Source organism: Hylaeus volcanicus, chromosome 1 (assembly GCF_026283585.1).
Source record: "Hylaeus volcanicus isolate JK05 chromosome 1, UHH_iyHylVolc1.0_haploid, whole genome shotgun sequence".
Taxonomy (NCBI): domain Eukaryota; kingdom Metazoa; phylum Arthropoda; class Insecta; order Hymenoptera; family Colletidae; genus Hylaeus; species Hylaeus volcanicus.
The window spans coordinates 29,363,246-29,384,762 of NC_071976.1; the positions used below are offsets into that span (position 1 = coordinate 29,363,246).

Below are 21,517 nucleotides of genomic sequence, written 5' to 3' on the forward strand. Positions count from 1 at the left end.
GAATGTTTCCTATTAATTTCCCTCCTTTCCCTGACACATCTCTTCGCTGTTAATGAGATCCGGATACAATAGGTAAGTTTCGAGCCAGAATAAAAATTATGATACCTTCTCGATCAACACGTTCTCCTAATACAAGAGGTAAGTAATCGATATTCAATTAAAAGTCACGCCAAATTTTTCTTCTGGTATCAGGCGAACATGATGTGCGAGGAGGTGGCACGAGGAATTCATGGTACGTATCGAAATTCTGAGGAAATTTTACATTTTAGTATCAAGAGAACATGATATTCAAAGAAATAGCATAACTTTTAATTAAATATCGATACTTACCTCTTGTATCAGGAGAACGTAATGAGCGAGTAGGTATCATAATTTTTATTTTCTGCTCGATACTTACCTCTTGTATCAGGAGAACGTAATATGCGAGTTGGTATCATAATTTTTTTTTTTTTTTTTGAAACTTACCTTTTGTATGAGGAGATCAAGATGAACGAGGAGGTGGCACTAATCGAATTTTACTTCTGATATTATAAGAACATGATATTCGAAGAGCTGAAATAAGTTTTAATTCTAGCTCGAAACGTACTTTTTGTATCAGAGTCATATGAACAAAGAGGGAGATCAAAGGAAGTTTGATTCCTTCTATCTCCGGGTCTCCAGTCGCAGCAACCTCCACGTGGTGAGACTTGGTAATCGGTCTTATTCGTGACGAACAATCCTTCGTCGCGAATAATATCGAGAGCTAATGGCTGCGAACTTTTTCTTTTGAAAAACATATACCAATGTTCAATTTATTTTGCTTTCTATCTAATGTTGACTACAATTATTTTCAAGATCTGTGATCAATTTAGATTTATTTAAGTTCGCTTTAAATTTGCTACATCAAAGCTATTCCATGTACCACAACTTTGAGATACCCTGTATATACACGTTACATTGCAGAATAATGTATAAAATTCTACTATTCGTCTCCTTAAAGAAGTGACTCTCGCAAGCAAGGTTTATCATTCATTCCATAACATGTACCATCGGTAGTGATTCTTTGATGATTTTATTTTCCTTTGCAATCCTTATATTACAAAACATACTTTTCCAGACACATTGAAAATATGCTCTATGTACATCGGATTGTTGCCTAGTTTTTTTGTGCTAAACATTTTTTGTCATCGCTGTTGTTCTAGTTGTTCATCTTTACAGGAATAATATTAACCCTTCGCGGTCCTATGTCGAGTGAAGCTCGAAATTAGAAAATCTGGACAGCAAAGAGTTAACAATTATTCGCATAGGCTTTCGTATATAATAATATGATTATGGCAGTACATTTACATTAAAGTCTATGTTTTTATAATCATTTCTGTTATACATTCAATTATTCTCTCATATTTATATTTATATCTTTATTCATTTATTTATAAATTGTTTTATGTATATATATAATGTATACATATAATATATATACATATACACACGCACATACACGCACGCGCGCGCGCACGCACACGCACACACACACACACACACACACACACACACACACACACACACACACGATGAAAAACTACGGTACTTATTGTTAAATTTATGTGCATCAACTAGGCATACGAAAGGAAAGTTTCTAACTCTTCTCTTTGCGTTTATCATAAGCTTCATCCTTAAATACGTGGCAATCATCAGGCTTTTCGATGATGTAACGTGAGATCTAGGAATACGAACGCATTAAACGGAAACAAAAGATTTTGCATCAAATGGTTGATGATGCTTTAAGCAGTTTGTCGAAAGTAGATTTTCGATTGTGACATTCACAAGGAAAACTTGTCAGGTCACGAAACTATCGCGACAGTTTCGTATTTCGTTTTTGCGATATGTACGAATGACAAATAAGCTGTCAAAAGCGCGCTACTCGATTGGACCCCAATTTTACATCGTCCTTCAAGAGCTAAAATCAGTTGTCATCATCTGATCTCTCTGTTTTCTGCATCAATAACACGTTTCCCATTTGTTCTTCTCGTTTTATTTTTTATTTTTTATTTATTTTCTCTGATTTGTCACCCGACGATCCGCTACGTCAACTAAAACGTTACAAATGTTCTAGGTATTGTCTAAAGGTGCTCTTTTTCATACACTTTTTTCTGTTTCTTTTAATTTCTGCTATTTCTCACATTCAGTCTAACGTTAGATTATATTTATAGTATTTATATTAGCTTGGAATCATTATATCCTTAAAATAATACGAGCTTGTTTTTATCGTTAACGTCAAGCTGCTATGTACAGGTTGCCCTTTTCGTAACGCAACACTGTCGATTCGGTTTCATACCGTAAATGTGAACCTCGCGACGCGTCTAATTATCCCAGACGCGTTTCTCAACAATGTACGAACGAAAGAATACCGAATTTCTTCTTGGCAGTACGTGACGTGTTGTTCATCGTTCGATGGAACAAAATAAGCGTCAATTGTAACAATCAAAGCGTCGCGTTTCTTCAACTAAGATCATCTGCCATGAATGAAAGAACATTTAAAAAAAGAGAAGATGATAAATAAGTTCACGCGAAAGCTTGAACGCGAGCGTCGTATACTTGAAAACGAACACGAAGAAATGTAACAAATTGCTCTGGCCTCTATGAGATAGTCTTTTTCCTAATCGTGTCGATTCTAATCGTAAACATTACAGACACGAAAACCAATTACGAATTGTTCCTTCGCCGTTTGCTCTTCGGCAACGGTTGACGATTTCGACTCATGTTGGTATATAGCAACGAAATCATCAGTTTCGATGAACCTAATTCCTTTGTTTACCGTCGCGAACCTAAGACTAGTATCAAAAGACCTAGTTACGCTACATCTATTTAGAAAAGTCTCTTCTAGTTATCTCAACTGTAATCCTGGTATGCATGTGTAAAGAAATCCAAGTTCTGATTCTCGAAAATTAAAACAATATGTTCTTCAGAGTGGTTCCACACACCGTAGTAAACCTGTAGTTCGAAATGCGTATCAAAACTCGCTGCTTTTTTTCTATTTGATCGCTCATCGTGTCTCGAGCGATTTTTTTTCTTCGCGAGTGTCGTTAGCGCTCTCTATCGAGAATCACTGATAATCCAGTTGTGTCTTTGACTTTAGAAGAAGAATAGTGTATTCCTTGAATATTTCATACTGTTTCGCATTTTCTACTCTATCATTCATATTGTAGGAGAGTCACGTTATTTGCCCTGATTTTAGCGAAGGAACTTCTGTATACTCCCTCGACGTGTTCCTGGTCACCTGAAAAATCTCATCGTCGAGACACGTTCCATGTTTCTTTCACCTCCAGTATTACGATCATTGTCGTCGATCACCAATGATCGAACCATGTTTCCCAGGCTCCAAAAAAGCTAATATGCTCAACGGTTTCTAGTCACTTCAACGAATCTAATCATGAAACACGTATCAAGAGGTGCTGTTTCTGTGCTTTTTGCTCTTCGCCTTGCCTGGCTCAAACTCATCCTCGCTTCTCCGTCGTTTCTCCTTCAGCTGCTTCTCCATGGCGAGCATGGTTATCATCCTTTTATGAGAGTCACCGACGATCCAGCCGTGTTGTTCTTGACGATCGTCTTCTTCTTCCTCCACCGTAGGAGCTACCTCGAGAACTTCTTCTTCATCGCTCGAACTGGACCAATAATACAACTGATTCGCGGCAGCACGTTTCCGTCGTCCAATCGCCACTCCAACCCCTTCTTCAACTTTATTCCAAGATTTCGTCGTCTTCAGCTCCTCGTCATCCGAATCTCGTCTACCACTGGAGGATCTGCGTTCTTTTTCTTTCGATCCCTTTGAATCCGTTCGATTCTTCGACTTGTCGGCTACTGTGATCTTGCACTTTTTATTCGTAGTCGAGACTTTCGCGTCACCTTTCGGATTTTTCTTCGGCTTCGTTGGAGACTTGGAGTATTTCTTCTGTTTCTCAGAGGACTCCTGGTTGTTCCCGTCCTCGTGATTGGTCTCTAGATGCGTGGATTTGTTGGAGTTGTTCTCCGGATCACTTGTAACTTCTTCGTTCTTTTTAACGAAAAGGTCTTCCTCCGTTTTGTTTGATTTCTTTTGTTTCTCCTTCGTCTGATGTTTCTTTTTTTGCGTTTGATCCTGAACAGTTTTATCATCGGATAGTTCTACGCTCTCTGGCTCTTCCGTACCGTTCAAGTTCACTGGTGTGTCTCCAGAATTTTGCGAAAGAGACTCCTTCTTCTTCCCCAGCTCCCGTAGGATCTCCTCCTCGATGGCCTTTTGTTCCTTGGCTATCATTTGTTCGTGTTTCTTTTCTATGTACCTCTCTTTACGCTTCTCTTTCGATTCCCGTTTTGGTTTACGTGGCTTCTCGTGGTCCGGTTTCTCGTTGGTTTTCTTACTATCCTTTGGACTCGTTTCTTCATCCGAGCTGCTTATCTCTGCCAGCAGCCCTTGCTTGCCAATGGCGCACTTTCTCTGTCTCCTAGTTGGTTGGAAATCCATGAGGATCCTTTCCTGTTCCTCTTGCATTTTCTTTAACTGTTGCTCCTTTCTTTTCTTCGACTCTTGAACCTTCCTGCTCAGGAACACATGAAGGGGAAGGTTGTCGGATTCTTTCTGTGGTTTCTCGTTGGTCGACAATTTTTCTGGCAAAGCGAGTAGATCATCGTCCTGCTCGTCCTGCTCGTCCTGCTCGTCGTCCTCCTGTTCTTCCGCAGGACTGAGGCATTTTTCCGTCGATTCTTCGATGGGATTGAACGTTTCGTTAATGAATTCAGTCGTTACCACCGTATCGATATCCTCGACAGGTCTCGCGTCTTTGTTTATATCGTCATACTTCATTCCCAGATCAGTTTCTGCTTGATCCAAAAGATCCAAGGCTTCCTCCAGCGGAATCAGCTCATCGTCCTGTAGATAGTTCGTTTTATCATCAACCTTCTCTTCTTGTGGCAAAACTGGTGTGTCGGTTCTAGATTCATCTGGAATGTTCTGAGATTCTGTGATCGTTGGCTCATCGACGTCTGTATCAGCAACGGAGCTATCTTCCCTATATAGATCGTCCAATGCAAATGTCCCTTCGTATTGATTCTCAGTTTCCTCGTCACTGTTCCTTTGCTCGTCCAAGTCCTTTCTCTCGTCGATGACCAGAGGTTGGTCAGACATCTCTGACTCGGATTTCTTATTATCACAGTCGTTTTTATTGGAATCGTTCTTCAAATCTTGAACTTCCCACTCGTCCACGTGATCATCGTTCTCCAAACAATATTTGCTATCCAGTTCCTGGCCCTGATCAATGTCTTCCAGCTCTGTAGCTTTCTTCGCGGACTTCTTCGCCTTTTGCTGCCTCTTCGTTTCGAAATCTATGTCCTCACCATCGAACTCGCTTTCAGACGAGGTATAGAGCTCCGCGAATATGTTCTGTTTCCCCTTAGAACAGGTCCTCTGACTTTTCGAGATCCCTACGCCGACATCCTCGGTCTTCACCGCGGTTCTATACTCGTCCGAGCTGTCATACTCGTACCAGGCGTTTCTAGGTCTCTTCTTCGAGTTCTTGCTACGCCTTTTCAATTTTGAGTGCTTTAGATTTTGCTCCGTCGATCGTTTTGGCCGCGATGGCTTTCTTTCGACGAATTCGTCCATAGGCCCAGTAACCTGCCGTTGCTGTTCCTCGCTCTGGAAAGATTTCAACGCGCCCTTGGTCTTCGGGGCAAACTTTTCCAGTTCTTTGAACTTACGATCTATCATCGACTCAAGCCTGATGCTTAACGCGTCGCCAGTTTTCCCATTTTCCAGACTGTCGCCGATGGCCTTGGACATTAAACCTGCTACGTCGATCTCTTTGGTTTTCAGGCAGCTCACCTCGTAACCTGGCCTGCTTCTGTAGGACATCACACTACCCAGCTTGGGCTCTATTTGACTCTCCTCTTCGTCAAAATCGTAAACGTCCTTTATTCTGCTCGATGCAAACTCTTCCTTCCGTTCGAAGCCATCGCGACGTTTCTTCCTTTCGACCAATCCTCCGTGTTCATTGCGACGGATCAGAGGGAACTCCTGGTGCTTTTTGATTTTCTTCGTCTTGTGCTGCCTGTGGACGTTCAACTCACGAAGAGCCGCCTCGGTTTTCGACTTCTCTTGCTGTTTACGCTCGTTCATCTCCTTCTTCTTCTCGAACAACTCTTTGATGGGATTCCTGATCTTCTTCTGTTGCTCCTTGGGAACAGACACAGGGTTCGAGTCCTGGATCGAATCCTTTTGCGGGGAAGTGGTTTTCTCAGGTTGGACGTCTTCTTGAGACACAGAATCACCCGCCGTGGACGTTGGCGCACGAGCACACGCTAACTCTGCCAAGACCTTCATCGGTGTGGATCCACTGTGGACAGAATTAGTAATGTTCATTTCGTTCGGTTCTTCAATTTAAAAGAAGATAGCATAAGGACAGATAAGGTTAATACTAAAACTACCAAGTCAGACAATTTCATCATGTACCTCAAATATCTTTCTAGGGTTACTCGATCGGTAACAAAGGACAAGTCTAAGGAGAGGTTCTTTAGGAAATGACATATTTTTACTTAAAATTTAATTTCTTTATCTATATCTGTAAGGATAATGTAAGAATTGCAGGAATGAAGAATTAAGTATTAAAGTCGAGTACACGACTATGCACTCTAATAAACTAAATAACTAACTAACGAATATCTCTATTCTATTTTATTTAATTTGTCATTACGGAGAAGCATTCAGCACAGATGTGTGCGTTATATGGTAATGAATTTGCAGCCATCCGAAACACATTTATTTATTCTCCTATATTTCCATTCGGAGGCTGCAAATTGCCCGACTAGTTTGGCGATATAGAGGACAAGCGTTTTTCCTGATAGCATTTCCATCGTGACTGGATTGCTGTTTGGACAAATAACGAACGTCGGGAACGTATATTCTCGCCACTATTACATGGAGCTACCCTGTCGCGTGTAGGTGGAGTGACGGGCTCAGATCAATACACAACACGAGCGAATAGGCAACCGTTCAACGATACCAGAGTTGTTAGCTTTACTTCTTATTTACAATTGCATCTGTCTCGATTGTTCGACTGTGTTGGATGCTTGATTACCTCAAAACATTAAGCTCACAATTACGTGTGTTTTACGTAGGTATTTCAGGTTCTTGGAGGCTTGCGAATTAAATTTTTGAAGATTGTTAGTAGGAATTCGAAGGTCTAGTTAATTACAGTGGTCCAAGTTTGAAGACTTTTAAAGATTAATTTTCTAATTGTAAAATCTTTCCTCAACCCTTTTAGAATCTTGTATGTATCGAAACTACTTTGGAAAATGTACATCTTAGACAAAATATTTAAAAATGAACTCCATTAATATAGACAAAATATACGACAATACAACTCGAAAATAAAGGACAAAGTGAAACATCAAAGTTCTGTTTCCAATCAACAATTGGCACGGCGTTTGCGAGAAGTACGAAGGTTGTCGAATACGGATTTACGCGATGTCCATCAGTTTTTGAAACAATAGCACAATACCAGAAGCGGAGGGAGTTATCGATTGACTGAACAGAAACAAGAAATTACGGCGCTGACGAATAAGGGCGCGATCAACAGGTGTGAAAATGAAAAACTGGTTATTTGACATTTGATCTAGAGTACAAAGTGCATTTTTCGCGAGAACAACTATCCGTATACAATGTAGTTCTGTATTTACGTAAAACGATTTTCGGATCGACTGGACTGTTCTGATCGATACAATTGCCAACTCGTTACTTTGGAAGTAACATACTTGCGAAGGTTACGCTGTCAGTTTCAGTTACAGTACCTTACTTATTCCACATACAACTACATGTATATAATTAAAAGAATGAGAAGCACGCTAATTTATCGGCATAATTAATTATTTATTAAAATACTTGTCCCTGAAACTTGCAGTACAACCATTATCAATAATTGAGTGACTCTAGAAAGAAGTTTAAAGATTTGGCCCAAGTCAACAAACCTTCTACTTTTAGTGTTAACATGCAAAACACGATGATACTACCAACACGTGAATCGCTTACTTGTGATCGTGCTTTCCATTGCTGTGGAGCAAGTTAGACAACGCCTTGTCCAACAGTCCACCCAACGCAGAGTTCATCTTGCTTTTGAATGATCCTGACGAATCCAGGCTCATCTTCCCATTGCCTTGTTCTACCTGAAGACTTCTAACGTGCAATTCATCGTTGTACACGCCGTTTGAGAGATTTCCACCTGGCAGATGTCCCTGGTCCTGCAGATGGCTATACGTATTCCTGAGGATATCTTGCTCCTTATTATTAGTAGGATGTTCGTTGGCCAGGACCTCGTTGTTGCTCTTCTGGCCGAAAGTGCTGGCTATCAGGTTCTCGCTTTCCCTCATACGCTGTTGAATCTTGTCTCTGAGCTTGTTGTTGTGCTCGAACGCGACGTCCAAGCTGTCCTCGTAGCCGAGATTGTCGGCTCTGGACATGTCTGGGCTGGCTGACCTGCTAGAATGCTCGCTCCTCAGATTTCGACCGCCTCGTTTTGGGTAATCCCTTTCTCGGGTGCTGTACATCTCCTCGCCCAGTAACTGAAACGGGTCCAACTCGTGAATATCGATAGATTTAAGCGTATTTTAACAAAACCCTGATCACCTTAGAATTGCATTCAGCTTTTCTAATGGAATCGAGAGGCCGTGAGTCACCGTTTAATCATCGTCTCGCAAACTAGTGCAGAATGCTTTTAAATTAATGAACGATCCCCACCACTCGAGCGGTCTTTCACAAAGTAGAATAATTGACTGACTAAATTTTCAGTAAAAAAAATGTTAAACAATGCTTTTTGTAATCGCAGAGTTTACTATCAGGGTAAAGATACGAGTTTTGAACTTGAAATAAGCCACTTTGTTCACGTAACGTTATCGTTTATAAACAGAATAACGAATTAGTGAAATTTCGGGAGAGATTTCTGAATGGAATAATTAAAACATATAACTTTTTGCGGACTGACAGGAACCCTTTATCCCAATGAGTGTAATGTTAAGATGAACAAGGTGGGTTAGTAATGTCAAGCTGAACATTCTTTTCTAGTACAAAAAAAAAAAATGAAGAAAGATTTAATCCTTTGAAAAGAATTGTTGGATCGAGTACAAGGTTTAACGAATTATAACATATTTGTAATAGGTGACAGAAAATGCATTTTGGTACAAGATTTGGTAAAGTGATTAGTACAGTCGTGGTTTCTCGTAATGGTCACTCAACAATTTAACCGAAGGACACTAAATATTTTCTAAATGGCAGACGAATGTCGTAATTACCGTACACACTAAGAAATGTCGAAGGAATGAGAGAACTACCTTTTGCATGCATACTGAGAGACATTGTCTGTATAAAGCTGGTTCATAGGTCCTGCAAACATTACCACAATAATGTATAGAGTATTCCCTTTCTGGAATTCCATGTAAGGGTGTAATCCATTTTGTTATCGAATCTTTATTTCTGGAATATTTAAATAACAGCTTGAGCGAGTTTCGCAAAGGATGTAATTTAGTAGCATTTCATGAAAAAGTTTAACGAAAACTTGTTGAAATAACTTATATATTCAACGATAGCGTTGTTTTGTATAAACATAATTAATTTTTCGTTAGGTATCGATTATTGCAAATTTTTAATCGATATATCTTTTGTGTACGTTCATTTTCAATTAGTAAACGTTAAGACAAAAAGAAGGCTGGATTTTCATCGTGAAAGTTGAGATCTTCACTGAGGACACACCCCTACAGGTAAACAATTCCATGAGCATGTATCAAAGAAAATAAAACTTGCAGAATAAGAAGCTTGTTTTATAGTTAAAACATACAACATAAAGTGTAAGATCGCAAAGCAGCGGTGCAAAAGTAAAACAAATAAACAGAAATTCGAGTGCATGCAAAGCGAAGAGTTATCGTGAAACGGTGTACGATTGCTTTAAATGTTCTACGAAACAAGACCGAAAGCTTTCGAATGTGAAAAGAATATCGTAGTGTAAAGTGTTTCGCTAACTTACCTTGCAGTTACGAAACTATAAGAACAATTTAAATATATATTTATTGTAATTGTATGCATACAAATAAATATTCGTGTTGCAAGAATTTCTCATTCGTTAAAAAGAAAGAAATATATGTACATAATATTTATTAACTTGTAGAGTTATCATGCTCGTTAATAATTATTTTATTACTTTTGATGAAAAATTGTAGTATCAAGTTGAGACAAAGGAACGATTTTAACCTAGCTTCGATTTAGAAGAATTTACATTTTGAATTGTAGAATATTTACAAATACATTTCGAGGAGACAAGTTATTTCCATAGCGTGTTAAGGAACTGTAGATACAAGCTTCGCACATGGGTATAATTGTAAATCCAATATTATATTGTGCACTGTAAAAAGTGTGATTGTATGTGTATTGTGTGATTGTATAAACTGAGCAGTAAATTTGACTCGTATACATACGAAGAATTTCTTTGTAAGTTAGTACCAACAGTTCCTCAGAGTTGTCTGCTATGTGGAGACGAGAAGTTGACCAGTGGATCTGATTGGTAACAGTATAATCTGTTTGATTTCATTATAAAATTCTATACTATAATGTAGACTATACTGTAACATTCTAGAATCTAGGAGATTATAACGTTACCAGTCAGACCCACTTCAGGTCAACTTCTCATCTCTATCAAAGTACAATTGATACTTTATTATATACTACTTTTCAAGAACTCTTAATTGCCCTTGCACCAACTTAATATCAAGCTTCAAACATTATCGAACCTTCTTCGCTACAATATCCGAAAACAAACAACAGAAGTGTTGAAAAAACATGCAAATTCATCGAAGCACGCTAAACAAATACTCACCTGATTCACGGATTCCAGCAGACTCCCCAGACTATTTTGGCTCTCGACGTCTCTCCATCGATCCCTGGGTCCTCTTATCCCTTGTTGCTGATCGTCTCTTCTGTGATAGCCTTCGTTGTGGTCCAGCTTGATCTTCTTAGCCCCCCTAAGTTCATTCTCAGTGGTAGCTTTCAACCTAGAGCAACATTCGACGAATAGCTCTTCGTCAAAGTTCAAAACTTTTCCCTGTCGAGGCTTTGCCGTTTCTATCTCTTGAGGAACGTCCAGGGCGTTGTCCTCGATGGCGTCGGTTGGCGCGATGGTAACCATTTCGGTCTTGTGCGTCGAAGATGGCGATCTAATCACTACCTTCTCACCAGAGAACTCGCTACAACTTCTTTTTCGCGTTGAACTCTCCGTGGCAGGTGTGTTCTCATTCTCCTCGTTTTCGCTGTCGGAGGTGCTGTCTATGGAACTCCTAGGTGTTCCACAGATGAACAGTGGCGATATTCTTCTGTGGCCCATATCCCCCTCATCCCTGTCTTCCTCCTCGTCAAGGTCAGAGTCCCTGGTCGTTTGAGAATTCCTGTCCAGACTCGGCGATCGGTTTCTCACGCTACTGGGAACTGCGCTGCTGCAACTGCGGGAAGATTCAAGGTCAACCGACAACTGGTCATCCAAGGTTTCTCTCTCAGGAAGGTCTTTCGTGGAAGCTTCGTTTTCATCGCCAGATTCGTTATTATCCTCCTTTGTATCCTTCTCTTTCGTCAACTCTCTCCAATCGTCGTCCTCGTTCTTGCTTTTACCCTTCTTAAAGGTCGATGATTTCCTTCTCTTCGCCAGTTTCTGATCTTCCTCTACGGGCTCCTCCGTGGAAACCAGCTTGGAGGTATCCTCGTCGCAATTAAACAACCCATAACCACTATCCTTGACGTTAGAATCCGACTTGCTTTGGTTTCTCAGTTCGTAATTGGCTTCCTTTTCCTTGGACAACTTCTGACCCTTGACGTTGGTCTCCAACAATTCGTCCTCGAAAGCCTTCGAGATCCTTTCCTCGGCTCGTTTCTTGCTGGGCCTGCAGCTGGTGGGTGGAAGAACCAAGAAGTAGTAGTTGGACGATTCGGTGTCGTTCTTCTTGCGACTGTTCGAGCTGCTCTTCAATTTCCCGTGTTTACCTGAACGATGTTCTTCTTGACCTTCAGACACGGAGCTCCTCTCCTTGGCTCTATCCGAGGAAGAGCTTTTCCTCGACTTTTTGTACGAGCGTTTCTTCGAGTTAGAGGACGAGGATGACGAGATGGAATGTCTTTTCGCGTTTCTGTCTTCGTTCTTCGAGTCCAAGGATTCGTTGGCCCTTTGTTCATCGTCGCTGTCGCATCTAGGTTCGTTTCTCGACGCGTTCGAGTCCTCCTCCGATTTCGACACCCAGTCGTTCAGCACTTCCTTCACTTTGTCCGCCTTCTCGCCCCCAAAAACTCGACCAAACACGCTCTTTACGATTTTGCTTTTGTTTTGAGACTCAATTTTGTCCTCGTTCCCGCTATCGTCGCTCTCGCTGGTCAGATCAGAGATCTTGCTTCTTACGGCGGATTTCTTGGTCTTGGATTTTCGATGACCATCTTTGGCAAAACTCTTGTGCGTCTTCGATATCTTCTTCAGGCTTTGACGATCGCTGGTGCTCGATTTGCGACCACTACTGGCTTTTGCTTCTTTCTCGTCTGGGATATTCTTTGTTTTTGGAACTGTCTCGTTTTTCTTACATTCTAACGAGATCTTCGCGCTTTTGCTAGAGTCCTCCACGAATTTAGATGCTCTATGTTCACATTCATCGATTTTAGACTCGATTTCTTTACCGATGAACGATTCCGTGTCATCGTATTTATCATTTTGATCTGTTGATTCGTCGATGTTTGGAGAACTCTCATTTGCGAGGAATTTTGCGACCTTCGAGCTGGTGTCCTCGATTTCCAGGTATCCCTTGGACTTGGATTCCTCGAGCATCTTCGATAGATTCAAAGATAACCCTCGTTCCTTTTCCTTTCCTTGTTCGTTGTTCATCTGCAATATCTCATCCGTCATCAATAGAATCTGCGATAAGGGTTTGTCTGCGAGACTCGACGACGAAGAGTCCTGGTCGTCTTCGTCGATACGAAAGGGCTCCATTTTATTCTCACGATCGAGGCCTTCGTTATTATTTTCAACAAAATTCTCTTCTTTTGTCTCCTCTACTTTCTCCAACCAAGTTTCTTCCGAAGCTTTCGAGTCTGAACACAATATACGTTGCTTTTCGACGCTTTCCAACTTGTCTGATTCGGTTTCGTTCTCTGACTTGGCGAGACTGGTTGAATCTTTAATTGGATCAAAATTCTTTTCGAATTGCGAGTCCAACGATGCAAATTCTGGCTTGTCGGTTTCAGTTTCGTCGAAAGTCGTGTAATGAAACGATTGGGGATAGTCTGTGGATGTTTGCTTCATCTCTGTCTCTGAGAGTGTCGTTTCGTCGGAAACTTGTTTGCTCTGATTACAGACAAGTTTGGATGTGGATGTTCTCCGAGTAGATAAAGGATTAGCCATCTTCTCGAAGCGTTTCTTAGTTTTTCCTTTCTTCGACTTTCCGTGCCGCGTTGTTCTTACGGCGCTCTCTATTTTGCTTTTGACGTCGTTGGCTGTTTCATCCGCCAGACAACGACTCGTCTTCGTACTCTTCTCTTCGAGATCGTCGAAGCGATCTGCTTGTTGCGTTTCCTCAGAAACATTCTTAAAAGCATCCTCGATAGTTTCTGTATTTCTCTTGCACCCCTTCCTCAGACTCTTGGACAAACCAACGATCGCGTTTCCATCGGAGTGTTCAGGTTTGAATTTACAGTGACTCGGTTCCTCGATGGACTCCTTGTTGCATCGATCACCAACGGAGTCCACGTTCTCCAATTTATCATCAGATCCTTGATCGATGTTCTCTCCGTTGCTCTCGGTGTCGACTTCCCTGGAGAGTTCTATGCTGCGCTTATTTATGATGAATTTTAGGCTCAAGCGTTCGTGGGGTTGACTCTCTTTTGAGACGGGTTTATCCTCTAAAAGAGTACTTGAAAAGTTGTCGGTCTTTTTGTCGAACTCCCCTTGTAATTCGTATACTTTGTTTCCAGAATAATCTTCGTCTAATTTCTTTTCTTGGTCCAGGCGTTTGCCTGGTTTCAACCTCGCTACGTTTTCTCCTGCCGCATCCAAATCGAGATTGGGGGAAGTGATCGACTCCTGAAAATTGTCTATGTCCGGTACGGAGACTTTGGTCCTCGACTCCGAATGGCTCGAAAGATCTGCGATCGAAGAATTGTCCTGTACACGCTCCGAAGCGACTGTCGCGGCGGAGGGAGTCTCCGAGGCGTTCGAGTGCGAGGTCCTCGAGATTTTAATGGACACGCTTGTGCCTAGAACGGTCACCGTCGAGTCCAGGGGAGCTTCCGACTCGGAAGTATCCAACGGCAGGTGTTCGCTAACCGTGTGCTTCTTCTTCCCCTTTTCCTTCTTCTTCTCATGTTTCTTCTTCTTGATTGTTTCGCTGGCTTTTTTGATCACCGCTTTTATCGGCGTGGACGTCGACTCTGGTGCGGGGCTTGAGTGCTCGGTGAGCACGTACTCGTCGTGGCTCATGTTCTCCGTGATTTTGCAGATCTCCTCGTCCAGAAGCTCGTCCTCTAAGCTACGCTGCCTAGTCACATGAGAATCAATCAGGAAGTCTTGTTCCATGGAGGCTGCGAAGCACGAGTCGCCCTCAGCAGCGTCAAAGTCTCTCGAGTTATCGAGGATCTGTGTCGTATCTTCCTCTTTCTGGTCGTCCTTGGACTCTAGGGAAAGGTTCGCCGGTTCGTCTGGACTCTTGTTCCCATCGTTGGAAGCTTCGTTCTGAGAGGACGTCTCGTTATCCCACGAAGCGCTGCAAGTTTCCTCTGCGCCGCCATCGAAAGTTTTGTCTTTCTTGTACTTGATCATCTGCACTAGGTGTGACTGAGACTGATTGTGCTTCTTCAGGGAGCTTTTTCTAGTGAAACTAGTCGCGCAGACGTCACAGAAGAACCTGGCGGCTTCCTTGGTCAACTTCTTTCGCTTCTCGACGATCAAGATCTCGCCAGTCTTCTTATGGACGACGACATAGTTACCCGCTGCTCGTTTCTTCGGGGTTTGGAATTCTTCCTGGAGCTGCGCAGCGCCGTCATGGTTGGATTTCTCTTCTTCTTTTGATTCTTCGTCGTCCTCTTCGAGGGAATTCTCAACGTCCATGGATGCTTCGTTCTCCTGCACCGAGTTCTCTGTAGGGTTCTCTTCTGTTACGCTTTCTTTCACTGTTTTCTCTTTCGTCGAGTTGTCCTCGTCTTCAACGTTTGAAGTCTCGGTCGCAGCTGCCTTATCCTCAGACGTATCCTCTTTATTTTCTGATTTGTCCTCTTTCTCCTCCGAGGTCTCCTCTTTATCGTCCTCCACAGCCGTTGGTATGGGTTCTTCCACGTTTTTCAAAACTTCTTCCTCTAGTAGGCAATTTTGTATATCCGGAATGTCGAAATCATCGACAAGATCGAACTGGTACTCGAGAAAGGATATATTCTTCTTGGCCCTCCTCTTTAGGCTCTGCCTCCTGTCAACGTTCTTCTCCGTGTCGATCGACTCCGAGTCCGTGACGGAGGTGTCCGTCTGAGCGTCCTCCATGGACACATCCAAGACCTTCTTCCTCTTCGAGAACCGCTTCTTCCTGAAGTAGCTGGACTCACTGACACACGAAGTCTCGGACAAACAGTCCACGCTCTCTGCCCGTTGATTCAGAGTACCTTCACCGGACAGATCTTCAGATGACAACTGTTTTTTTCTCGACGATCTTTTCCTGCCAGGTTTCGCCAGGACGATGGATCCAGGCGAACTGGGACTCTCAGGTTCCGACTGATCCCTGTTGGAATTCCTCGAAGAACGTCTTCGACCTTCGGATGGCTCCTTCTGGTACGGGTTATCCAGCTGTTCGTCTTTTTCTATAGGAGTCTTCCTCGCCTCGGAAAGCTCCGCTTCAGGTTCCACAGTTGAAACAGCGCCGACGTCCGCGTGCTCGTCGATCGTTGACTTCTTCTTGTACGTTCGCTTCTTCGTATGCTGCAGCACCTCCGTCACTTCTGGGACCTTGAAATGCTCCAAACCAGGAGATACAGTTTGCGAGTCATTGGCATCGCTGGGATTCTTCTGCTCGACTTTTTCGTTGGATCGACTCGTCCTCAGGGATTTCCTGCTGAGAGTACGATCCAAAGCCTCCATCTCTGTTGTTCGTGTTTCTGGTTTGGAGTCTGAGTTCTCTCGAGAAGAGTTGGTGTTTTCAGAGTCGATGGTTATTTCAGAGCGCTCATTGTCCAAAGATTTATTCTTTCGACCACGTTTCTTCGTTACTTTCGGGACTATGGATGCATCTTTTGGCGAATTCTTTACATCAGGGTTAGGAATCTCTTCGACTGGGTCTTTCTTGATAATCTTCGGGTTTTCTGGATCCTTGGAAATCGAGTCTTCTTCGACTTTCTTCGCGTTATCTTCCATGACAGGCAGTACCATTGATTGTAAAATAGAGACGTCATCCTTGGTCGATTCGCGCTCTTCGGGCAAGTGATTCGACGGCAGTTTAGAATTATCCGCTACAACCGTGTTGCCAATATCAGAGGCAGGTTCGTTGTCGGTTGGCTTTTGAAACTTCTCTTCGCTCTTCGAGATTATTTTCGTTCTCGAAGACCTTCTTCTGGTCGTCTCGGCAGTTGCTTCGCTCGCAGTAGACTCTGGATAAACTTTGGACGATGTATCCTCTTCGGAAGATTGTTTCGTTTGCTCTTCCGGAAGTGATTTCCTCTTCGAGGATCGCCTGATTGGAGATTCCGTATCCACGTACTGTTTTACAGTCTCGATAGCAGATCTTCTTTTCATCTGTGACAACGAGTCCTTTTCTTCGGGTATCGGCTGATCTTCATCGATCGATTTATTCTTCTTTCCTGACACTCGTGGAAAAGAGATGTCCTCTTCATCGTTTATTCCTTGAACCTCATCGAGAGATTTATTCTTCTTTCTTGATATTCGTGGCGAAGAGATGTCCCGTTCCTCGTTTATCTGTTGAACCTCATTAACAGATTTATTCTTCTTTCTTGACACTCGTGGCGAAGAGACGTCCTCTTCCTCGTTCATCTGTTGAGTCTCATCGATAGACCAAGTATTTCTTTTTCCTAGCATTTGTAACGTACAAGTATCTTTTTCTTCGAAATTCATTTGAACTTCTTTAGTCATTTCCACGGTATCCTTGACGGTGTTCCTTACAACCTCATCGTTCTCCTTGTTTCTCGTTGCATGGTCTTCGGTACTCTTCGTGGCGTCCGTTTTAAGCTTCTTCGCGCCGTCGTTGACATCTGCTTGAACGCCGTCACATGCTTTACTTTTCGACGAATCTTTCGCTTCAGGTTCGTCGTTTAGAGTCTTCCTTTTACCTGGTTGAACACGCACGGCGGTAGCTTCCGAAGACGAACCGTTTTCGACGTTTTCTTTGGTAGAAGGCACTGGCTCCGGTCTGTCGATTAACTTCATAATGTCAGCAAGATTCAGTACTTCGGGGACCAGGCTCTCCTCAGAATTCTCCTCTGGATCGATGGATTTTCTCTTGTTCTTCTTCGGCGAATTTCCTTCCAGCGATCGTTTCTTCGATTTTCGTTTAACCTTCGCATCTCCGATCCCTACTTCTCGATCTTGCTTCGATGACGTGTCTTTTTGCTCTGGTGAATGCGTTTGTTCCGAACAGTCTGGCGTGGATTTAGCGATACTATCGAAAATCGGTAAGGGGATTCGGTTTGTACTGGTGTCAGTTTCTGTGGGAACACGGTCTTGAACATTTAGGTCGTCGAAACTTGTTTTCTGGACCACCGAGGAATTATTTCTATCTTCGATTTCCAAGAGTTGATCGACAATTTCTTGACCAGGAAGATCGATCGGTATGTCGTTTGTTTCTTTTCCATCGACAGTATCTACACCGTCAATCGTTTCCTTTCCAGATTCTTTCACTTCTGGTATGATCGTTTCCTTCTGGCTTTCGATCTCGTCAATTTTAACATCTTCAGTTTCCACCTTATGGTCTGAATCGACACCGATGGACTCCTGGCATTTTTTCGAGGACTTCTTTTCGACCTCTTCTCTACCAGCCTTCTGTACCTGATGTTTCTTTGCTGCCTTCGAATTCTCCGCGCTCTCTGACAGTCCAGGACCGACTTCGTCCAAGATACTCGTCAGTTCGTCGGCGGCTGTGTCTAACAAGGAACCAACGTCGCCTTCCAGCAGAGCGTCTTTTTGTTTAGCGATCTTGGAAACGATTTTCTCCAAAAACGAGCCCTTTCCTTTCTGCTTCCTCCTCGACAGATCCAAAATGATGTCGGTGGTTGGCGACCGAGGTCTGGCATCTTCCGACGAAGAATCGGCTTTCTGACGTTTCGTGTCGTCAACGCTCGTTTCTTTTATGGAAACCTCCGTGGATTGCAACTGCTCCGTCGTTTCCTTGGAACTTGGAACGCAAATATCCGTTTCGTCTGCCAACCTGTCGGGATCGTTCGCAGTTTCGCTTTTATCGGTTTTATCCAAATTCGTCGACCTGGAACCGCCGTCGTCGGACTGTTGAACGTTGCTCTGAAGAATCCCTTCGAGACCAGCGTTGTCCAAGGTCGTCTGCACGGTCAGAACCACGCTCTGTTGCGACTCCACGGGAATGTTCATGCCTTCCGTGAGTATACCGATCACGTTGTTCAACGATCTCTTGGACGTTTTCTCGCGACGAGACCCCCAAGACTTTCTAGGTCTGCCGACTCTCAATTTCTGAACACCGAGTACGGTCTCCAACGAGTTCTCCTTGCCGCTGTCTATCGAGTTGCTGGTCTCCAGCTGCAAGTGATTCAAACTTGGATTCGCGTTCTTCGAAGAATCTTCCAACTGATCGACTTTGGCGTCTTCGTCTTCGTCTTCTTCCTTCCCGTCGTTGGCGGCGACATGGTCATCTTCCGGTACCGTGACCCTTTTACGATCCGAGTTCGTCTCGTTCTCCTCGATCGGACTTTTATCAACTTCCTCGCTCCTCCTACGAGAGACGTCAGCGTTCCTTCTATCGCCTACGTCGCTCGATTTGATGCGGCCTCGTCTCTTTCCAAGGGAAGTGTTCTTCTTCAGGGACATGTCGTTTAACTCGCTACAAGTTTCCTTGCTCTGCGTGTCTCCCTCGTTAGTGTTCAACAGAGAGCCTCTCGTTTGCCTCTTCTTGCTCGCGCTTTCGTTATCAGCGCTCTGTTCGACGACCGCGACCTCGACTGCAGGTTTGGCTTGATCCTCCTCCGACGACGCTTGGTCCGTGTCGATCGTGGATTTATTCTCGCCAGATGAACTGCTTCGTCTTCCTCTGATCGCCGTCTTGATCTCGTTCACTCGACTCTTGTCGACCTCCTCCAGTGGCGGCTTATCATCCTTCGCGAACTTCTTCTTGGTGTTCCTCAACGATTTTCGCCGAAGATCGGCCTTCTCCTTCTTGGCAGTTATTATAGGAACGATCGATATCGACTCCGAATCAAGACTCGTTTTCTCCGACTCCGAGTCCCTCCGAGACTTGTCTTTGCTTTGGTCGGTCTTCGCCTTTGATATGGATTGCCTCAGGCAACGCTTCGAGGAAATGGTTCGTGACGTTAGAACCAATTTGGTCAGTAGATCCTCTTTAACGTCGGGCCCTATCAGCTTCTTCACTTCGAACGGAACCTTGGGAACTTTTGCTTTGCTATCGACGTCTAGCGTTTTCTCCGGGTTCGTTTTCAAATTGCTCCTGGTCTCCAACGTTTTCGTGGCTTCCTCCTCTTTCTTCTGTTTCTCTTTCTTAGGACTCGCATCCTCGGAGACCTTCGCCACGGTTACCTTTTTCTCCTCGACAGGTGGAGTCTTTCCAGCGGCGTTTTTCCTTTTAAATTTCTCCTTGACGCCCTTCTTCTCCTTGAGACTGTCGACTTTGTCGATGTTCTCCAGGCTTTTCTCCAAATTTTTCGTATCGCCCTTCGACCTCCTAGTCTTACCTAGTTTCTGATACTTGCCTTCCTCTGGTGATTCGCCTGTTGTAATTTTACTCGCCTCTGCTATTTCATTCTCGTTCCCCTTCGTCGAATCATCCTGATTCTTGCCAAACAGACTCCTCCCACGAATGGTCTTCTCCGAGCCGGATGCTGAGGTAACAGGTGAAAGGATAGGCAGGTCGTTCGTCGAAGCCTCGACGTACTCTTCGCCGTCAACGGGGACTTGAACAGCTGGCTCCAAGGTGGGCATCTTGTCGCTGTCCGACGACAATCTTGTAGTCCTCTTCGAGGACTGGTCACTGTTTCTACCTCTGGATACTCCTCTGAGTTTCGACCTTGTGATCGATGATTCCGAACCGGCCCCTTTTCCCTTGGTCGACTGCCGACTGACGACGGGCGATCGCATCTCTGGTAGCTTCTGGAACAACTCGATTTTGTTGGGGTTTCGAGCGAACTTTCCATCGTGCGTTCTGAGCTGCGACTTGGCTTTGATGGAGGCGTTCAGGGAGGCTACGGGATCCACTGGTCGCTTCTTCTTCGGGGTGGTCTGAACCGAGGACTTGCCCTTCGTCGATAGATTCGGAGATTTCGATTCCATAGGACTGACGGAATGTTTGGCTTCTGCGTCCTTCTCCACTCCTTTGGACACGCTTTTCACGCTCTTGGGAGACTTTGAAGGCTCGGTAGGGGAGTCTATCTTTGCCTCTGGAACAGCTTTCGACGTTGCTTTGACTTTGACCTTCGTGTTGTACGGTTTCCTCGGTTGATCTGCGCTTTTGGTTGCTCCATCTTTCGGTTTAACGTTCCTTTTCTTACTCAGCACTCTGGGACCCCTCGCGATCCTCACTTTGTTACCCTTCTGGTTCGGATCAACGTCGTCTACTCTCGAGTTCTCTCCCGTCTTTTCTTTGGCATCTTTTTCAGAACTGAATTTCTCTGGGTCGCGTTTCTCGTCGAACCTCGCGTCCTCCGCGTTGTAGTTCTTCACCACGCTCTCGATCACCGCCGATATGTTGTCGATCCGGCAGCGGTGTCGTTGGAACGACTTCGCGTTCTTCAGCAACTTGTTCCTGAGGACAGCTTTGTTGCGGGTCATTCGCGACGCGGTGGTGTTCTCGCCGACTACTCGACGGGGTCTCGATCTGGTTTGCACCTGTACAGATAGGTAAAGCCGTCGTGGAGCTGTGCGATCAACATCGTTCAGCGAAATCTTCGATGTTAGAAAGGCTACGACTCGGTTTTGTCTCTTTACATACTCTCGAACGTTTCGTCGAATTAATCAACGACAGGAGATACCTCTGAATTCATTTCACAGGTTATTTTCTCGACGTTATGACTATAGATATGCGTGTAAACAATTAAATAAAAAAGCAGGAAATCTTAGAGAATTGTTCCACGAAATTGAATTAATAACTTCTAATCCTGTGGCAAACCTGAAATAATTGAGACTCGTCGGAGCTCCATTTTGACTCCTTAGAATTTTTAATTGCTGTCGATCCTGACTACGCAATTAGGTCCCACTTTATTCTTTCGTTTTCCCTGTTTTACTATCTACGTACCTGTGCCTCTACTTTATTGTGT

At 43.7% G+C, this 21,517-nt stretch overlaps 1 protein-coding gene across 2 annotated transcripts in view; it reads right to left on the bottom strand.

The window, feature by feature from the left end:
• Positions 1-837: 837 nt before the first annotated feature.
• The window catches only part of LOC128875663 (uncharacterized), a 53,320-nt gene continuing 32,640 nt past the window's right edge, over positions 838-21,517 (bottom strand). For both annotated transcript variants that reach the window (XM_054121462.1, XM_054121454.1), the window contains exons 7-9: positions 10,869-21,089; positions 8,039-8,568; positions 838-6,347 (exon numbers count right to left, since the gene is read on the bottom strand). In XM_054121462.1, the coding sequence (XP_053977437.1) occupies positions 3,422-6,347; positions 8,039-8,568; positions 10,869-21,089 (13,677 nt within the window). In that variant the 3' untranslated portion in view covers positions 838-3,421. The remainder of the gene's footprint in view (positions 6,348-8,038; positions 8,569-10,868; positions 21,090-21,517) is intronic.